General features: G+C 43.2%; 1 protein-coding gene across 2 annotated transcripts; it reads right to left on the bottom strand.

Moving 5' to 3' along the window:
* Positions 1 to 1346: 1346 nt before the first annotated feature.
* LOC125529571 (protein CbxX, chromosomal) lies at positions 1347 to 7268 on the bottom strand (the record flags this gene model as incomplete). 2 transcript variants are annotated; one of them, XM_048693974.1, is given in 5 exon segments in its annotated part: positions 1347 to 1647; positions 1742 to 1852; positions 1947 to 2045; positions 2155 to 2271; positions 6900 to 7268. In XM_048693974.1, coding segments are annotated over 5 exon segments (772 nt in total), but the record flags the coding sequence as incomplete, so codon positions are not given.
* Between the last annotated feature and the right edge of the window lie 248 nt (positions 7269 to 7516).

The raw sequence follows: 7516 nt of genomic DNA, 5'->3' as shown, positions 1-7516 counted from the left end.
GGTGGGGGGGGGGGGGGGGGGTTGGCTCCATCGCAAAGGGACACATCGCAAAGGGACATCGTAAAGGTTAATTATAACCTTTATGTGTGTCTAATTGGTTCTCTCTTGGATGATATATTTGACCCTCCCTCGTACATGTATAGGTTTGAGCGGAGCTTCACGCGTATCAAGGAGTGGAAGCACAAGGGTACGCCTAAACCATCCGCGAGGGAAGCATGGAAGCGGTGACGGAAGAAGACGGAGCAACGAAAGAAGGTGTGCAAAAGTAGCACTACCTATCCGGCCAGGCGGACCAAACTGTCCGATCGCCGCTCGAGTCGCACCCGAGGCTCTTTGGACTGACCATACTGTCCGGTCAAGGGGTCTGATCGACCAAATTGTCCGGTCCTCCCAACCGGACTGTCTGGTGGTGTTGCCTGCGCGCAGAATTTGTGCAAGGCCCATGTACCTTTCCCTTGTTGCCACCACTTACCCCTTCACGCCTTGGACCTATATATACCTCCTTCATTTTAGGGTTAGCAAAGCATATGAATAGATCTTAAGAGAGCTTTGCTCATCTTTATCTCATCTTGGAGGATCAAGACCTCCATTAGGAGAAGAATCCCAAGGGATTAACCAAGGCCTCCATCTCTTTTAGAGATTTGGGGAAGACCATCTCTCTAAAGCCCCCCCCCCCACACACACACACATCTCTTAGAGATTGGGGAAGAACTACCCTAGTTATCTTTACTTTCCATTATTGTTGAATGCTTGTGATGCACCACTTTGACTTGAGATTTGAGGAGTACTTGTGTGTGGATCTTCGATAGAGTGTTCTCCTCTTGTGTTTTCCCCCAATTTCGCCTTGTGATCTTCGTGTTATTCGTGATCTCCCTCCAAATCCACCTCCAACTCCTTTAGATCGGGACACACCATAGGTTGGTCCTATATCAGTAACGAACTACTTTGGATCATGTCGTGCATCTTGGATGCTATGTTGTGTTTGAGTTTGAATTTGAAAATTTCAAAGTTATGTCATTGCAATGTCGTTGAATTGTGTGGGGTAGAAAATAAGAGTTTGAATATGATGTGAAATTGGAGTTGTAATGGGGTGAATCATAAAGAGAAGAGAAATGGAGGAAAGAAATATAGGGATTGCAGCTTTGGAGAATCTGCTAGACTAGACTGGAGCACCCTGGAATCTCTGAAAACTTTTAGGGATTGACCCAAAAAATGGTTTTAGGGTGTCCCATTTTAGGAATTCTACTAGAGGTGCTCTAACAATGAATTCCATAATGATAAATCATGCTGAGAACTGAAAAGGATTTTTGTAATAGAAAAAGGGTAGCTTCTGTGTGGATCACCACCTGTTCCTGGATTGCCCAGAAATGCCATGTGGGGAGCTCTTCTGGTAGCAATCCCTAAGCCCATAGCCCGGCGTTTTTCATCAAAAAGCATTCCCCTGGCCCATCGACGTAATTGCATTTTCAGCTCTTGCAACCCCACGATTTGTGATATTGCTTCTTCAAACTCCGCCATTGACCGTTGTTCATGACATGTCATGAGGGCTTTTTGTTTTCTTTGTTCTTCCATATGGCGAATGAGGAGCTGGAGCAGCATCTCATTGCCAGCTCCTCCTGGGATATGATTTAAGGGGATTTTGCCTTCCTGGGGGCAACATGTGATAGAACAACGTTTACTATTTCTGATACAGTTGTACAGAAAGCAATTGAACCATCATTAGGGAACCAACTGTACGTACATCATCTTTAGCATTGCAATCTGCATTATAGCTTAGCAACAAATTGATGGTGCTGCAATCTCCAGTTTGAAGTGCATGCCAGACAGCTAAATGCAATGGTGACATGCCATTCTGCAACAATATGAATTACACATATTAAGTGTGTGAATTTAGTCAACTCAGGTGGCCTAAAAGAGAAAATAGAAAGTAAATGGATAGATCTTACATTTGTTTTGGCTCCTGTATGTACACCATGTTCAAGGAGCAATTTTGCTGATTCATAAGAACTATTTTTTACTGCCATATGCAGGGGTGTCTCTCCGTACTAAAGAGCAACAGAATTGGTAGTTTATATGCTAATCTCAAATCATAGAAGGAAAGAAAACTGGGCGGAGGAGCTAATAAGGTACTAGCAAATGTGGTACTTTAGTTACCATGTTCTTTGCCTCCACCTCAACCATATCTGCACCTTGCCCTTGCCAATCAAGAAGGAATTTCACTATCTCAGTATTATTGTATCCAGCTGCGACATGAAGTGGTGTTTGGCACATCTGCATCGTACATAAAAAAAAGTAAGATACGCAGTTTGTGGACAACATTACCCATGGCTAAGTCAAAGGAATAGACAAAGAACGTATAGCCACGGTTGTCTGGGATCTAGTCAAATTCCATGCAATTAAGCTGTCATTCACCCGCTCATATTCACGTTCTCAAAATCAGACTTTCCTTCCTATTCTAGAATGTCACAATTGGGTTATACATGATGTTAGCTCTAGGTATAGGATTATGTCAAGTAAATACTTTTGTAAAAGCGTTCTATTTGGCCACAGTGGGAGATATGTCATTGTAGAAAATGGTCATTGTAAATTTTATCATATGCTCTTTTCTGAAATGCAAGCAGAAAAGGACTGCAATAAGGTTTCCTACCAAGATTTGCACATGACAACATCCTGTTGACCGGCAAGAAGAGCAATAAGGAAATACAAATGACATGAAATAGACAAGCATATCAAGACAATTGGTCGAATTGGGAGATAAAATTATCGCTGAGGTATAGTTTTGACAATGACGTAATAAAATATTTACTCCTATAAAAGAACCAGTTCGTGCTGATGGTTCGTCTGCCTCTTCACCGAGAAGGAATAAAGAAACGTGCAGCGGCAAGAGTCTAAACGCTGCCCTCCCACTCAGGCACGTGAAGGTTTACATGTGCTTTGATCGAAGGGGATATTACCTAACATATTTTACTGCCAAGCGCCTGCTAGCACCGGCCATTCTTCCACAATCATCTCGCGTCGTCCATCCCATTGCCTCCTCATGGCGTCCCCCAATCCCTCTATCCTGCCGCCTCTCTCCTTCAATCCCAATCCCCGGCCAGCTCCAATCCCACTTCAAAATTCAAATTAGAGAAACTGCAACCCCTTGCTGCGCCCGCCCAATTTCTCCCCGGCTTCGTCATCCATTTTCCTCTGTTTCTCCTCCGCTCTCCGCACGCTCAGTTTCCCCTGCCATGCTCGCTCGCTGTCACCAGTGTTGCATGCAGTGAGGCCATACCCACTGCCTGAGTCACTCGCTCGTCGCCGCCGGGATTGCATGGAGGCCACATACCCTGCCGGCACACTTGTTCGCCATCGCCAGACAGCTTGGAGGTCGCATAAACTGCTGGGGAGCTCGCTCAAGAACTTCAGCGGCCTCACGAGCACAGTGCAACGCTGCGTCAAGGAGCAAGCAGACCGTTCGTCGCGCTCTGCGCCTCTCCTTTCTCTTCTATCTGAGCACATCGTCGCCTCTTCAGATTTGCGCTCTATTTACGTCTCCACAAGGTACACCATGTCAGTTCTGAATTAGTTGGATTATAGCTTAGTGAACTGCAGTTCATGTTTGAACTTGAATATATGGACGAGACGGAAATCTTGGATTCTAAATTACATCCACCATGTTTGGACTTCCTTGATGTTTTTTCCTAATCACTTCACAAATCCTTAAGTAATAAGATTCAATTATACAACAATGATCTGCTGAAGGTGTTCAGTGATGAATATTTTCCCTTCAGGGATAACAAAGTAAAAAAAGAATCATGTATGTGAATTCTTGCTGTGAAGTGGAGATTCCTGCCCAAAGAGCGCAACAGTCGAACCGTCTATAAACTACTCTTGCAGCCCAATAGAAATCAATTTATATACTAGGGTCAGTCATCTAAAATTGCTTTCCATGGACATGTTTGAAGTTCACACAGACAACTTTCAGAGAAGCAACTTGGATACTTGCTTTAATGTTCATTTTTGGAAATAACAGCAACCTGAATGACCAGGACAGTCCCTTAACGTGAGGTGATCATTGCTTTCACTTGACTGATGTGTTATTTGCTCATTTTTTGTGTTCATACTGAAGTTAGTTGGTGGCTTGTTTGCACGATAGTTCAACTTACGAGAAAGTATAGTCAATGTAATTATTGTCAAAGCCGCTTCATACTTCAGACATTTACATGTTCACAACAATTATGCCTTCTAGACACGAGGTAAAAACTACGAGTAGTTTCATCATATACATGTATGCAGTGATGGTCTCAGATCTTACGCTGGGTGTTTCATATCATCACAAAGAAGCCGACCAAGTTACTCAGTTCCTTGTTGGACTTCAAACTGACTAAATTTCGCATTGTAGGGCTATACTATTTCTGAATTTTAGGGTGGTAGCAACAAGGGCGAGGTCCATGATCATGACACAGAGATGGGAAAGTGTGGGGAATGCAGGCAGCGGGAAGGTGTTGCGTTGTGGTTACCAGCTGTAGGGACGAGTATGTCATTAGCCATTTGAATGTTGGCATAGGTGAGGATGATATAATTTTTCTTTATCAATAGTCATATTTTGACATATTCAGATCAACATGTAAATATTCCAGCACCTAGTATCCTACAGAACTATAGCCTAAAGTGTTTGTGCTTGATCTAAGTCAGCTGGTATTTTTCAAGAAGGTGTTTCTCACCAAGGAAGGTAGTTATAATAAGCATCGGCATCAACACAAGAAATAAATTTAAGATAACCGAGATTTGCTAAAAAAACAGCTAGAAGATTCCAATCTTACTAAGCATAGAGTTCCTGGCTGGACAAAAAATATATCAATTTTACAGTTTTGCTGAGTAGAAGGCAGTAGGTGTCTTTGGTTTTAGTCCAAGCTTAATCTAATGTAAGAAGAGGGTGAACGTTTGTTCCATTAAGTAGTAATCTAATGATATATATACAACAAAGGTTGCCTGCCGAGAGCATTGCCTCCAGTGGCTTGCTGTGCGTTGAGTATTTGTTTGCAAGATGTAACATAATCCAAGGCACCTATCTAATAAAGGGGTGAATCGTGTGTATAATCTGTGTACAACAGTATATATGTGTAAATGTTTCAGATTGTATAACATCGCCATTGATTTTCTTTTTAATTAAACAACGCTTGCCGGAGATGACAAATCAAAGAGATCACACCCCAGTGGTAGAGGCGAGTGGAGTGGAGGTGTGCAGTGCACAAAGGGCAAAGCAGAGGCTGAAAGTTTGTCTGATTTCTTGTGCTTGGGTATGAGCTGTTCTGTAGTAAAGGAAGATACTCTGCCTTTTTACATTGGTACTCCAATGTAAAAATTAAAATAGTGAGGGGAGGCACTCTGGCTTTTTATATGGAAGATACTCTGCTTTACCTCTGCCCATTTTTGGGGATTATTTACTTTTTAAAGGTAGGGCTAACGACCTAAATAGCAATAACTTAATTTTCATTCAGAAGTTGCTTATCACACATATCCCTTTACAGTATATCCAAGTTTAATAACAAGATTACAATCTTTGTTAATTTTTTGTGACGTAACTTCGTGATAGCGCGTTTCTCTTGTTGAGACCCATATGCTCCATCAGACGATTGGTTTTAAGAAAGCATAGAAGAACATTGATGTGCAATCTTTCATTGGTTATGCAGTAGACAATAAAGACTTGATTGTGTACCGCCACTCTATTTTGTGCATCATTCTGGTAATGTTCTCCTTGTTTCTTCTTCTTCTTTTTTTTTTGCTCCTTTTCTTTGTTTGTTCAGCAAAGGACATATTAGAAGCTAGACTACGACATGGACGGAAAGTATAAAAGTAAAGAAATAGTGGCAAATAAACGAAAGAAGACATTTGAGTGATGGTTGTTTTCTGAAAATTGTCATGATTATCTGTCCTTGCAGTTGTAGTGCCTCAATTAAAGTTTGTTTATTCATGCTTTCTTACTTCTATCTTGCATGCATCTAACTAGTACTCCCTCCGTCCCAAAATAAGTGACTCAACTTTGTACTAACTTTATACTAAAGCTAGTACAAAGTTGAGTCACTTATTTGGGGACGGAGAGAGTACATGATAAGACCCATTCCTAATTTTTGTTGTAAACTAAACCAGACTCGTGCAAATATCAAGGCTCTTGTACGAGGGCACAGGACAGGATATCCAAACATACTCAGTTTTCTCAGAGAGTAAAATCTAGCCAGTTCACCAAAGCAATGCCATAATTTACATGGGAAAGCGACCCGTCTTAAATGGTAACAGGCCATCTAGAAAAGGGAACGAAGCCAAGACAAATAGACAATTAAAGGAACAAAATAATGAAGAAAATCCAATATTCAATCAAACGAATCAAGGGGGATTTTTTGGAAGGAAGCAGGACAGCACACTCCAAGGAAACAGAAATAGCAACAAGAAAAATCAAACACGGCAGGAATAGAAAATTCAAAATTCGGCACCAGGGAACAAGCAAAATTCAGAACCATCGTAGTTGCGATTTCTTGGTTCCGGAAAGGAACTCGTATCCCTACACAAAAAAAATGGAAGAAATAGACAGCAAAGAAGCACATTAACTACACGAAGAGGAGCAAATAAACACGGTGGCGATGCAGTTCAAGTGCAATGTACAGAGAGTCACGGCCGAAGATTCCGAATAGCCAACGCGGGGATGAAATCCAAGAACGAGCTCAAGAAAATCAAGCCTCTGCCATACAATCTGACTAAAACCACATATTCACACCGACAAACGCTGCTTTTCTATCGAATCTCGTATGCTCAATCCACACTGCATGTGCCAAGAACGCCAGGAACGAGCAAAGATCGTGCGTCTAAAGCTGAAGAAAGGCAAGGAAGGAGGGAACGCAAGTAACAGGAAGCGCACGGACCACAGGATTCTTGTCGTTGAGGAGGGCAGGGTTCTCCTGCAGCTTCCTCTGGACGGCCGCCACGTCGCCAGCGCGCACGAGCCCGTGGATGTTCTCGGACTTGAGCGGCGTCGCCCGTCCGTTCTGGCTACCCGGCCCCGGCATCTGTTGCCGCCTTCGCTCCACTGCCCTATCCTATGGCCCCTCCGCGTGTGTGTGCGAGCGTGCGCGCGCGCTCCCCTAGCTGCGTGTGGTGTGAGGAGAAACCGCCGAGGAAGAATGGGAGGGGAAGGACGGACGGTGACCAATCCATCAGCTGTTCCTGCCCTCCCTTTACAATTTCCCCTTTTTTCTATAGTTTGATTGATTGATTCGATGATTTGGTGTTTTGTGAAACCACCCATCCTCCGTCCAACCTTCTCTTCGTGCCCGATCCCCCTCCCTCCCATATTCTTCCTCCTCAACCGCCTCCTCCCATCTTCCCTCCGCCTTTCTCTGTCGGCGCCGCCAATGTTGAGTATATGTGTTATGCATATCTGTATATTGGGCCCACCTACTAATTCCTTGTATAGTCGAGGTCGTGGTCCATCTTTTGTACATCATATATACGTACGTTTGCATCTGAGGAATACAACACG

The sequence above is a fragment of the Triticum urartu genome, unplaced genomic scaffold (assembly GCF_003073215.2).
Source record: "Triticum urartu cultivar G1812 unplaced genomic scaffold, Tu2.1 TuUngrouped_contig_5698, whole genome shotgun sequence".
Classification (NCBI taxonomy): domain Eukaryota; kingdom Viridiplantae; phylum Streptophyta; class Magnoliopsida; order Poales; family Poaceae; genus Triticum; species Triticum urartu.
This window is presented reverse-complemented; position numbering and strand designations above follow the sequence as displayed.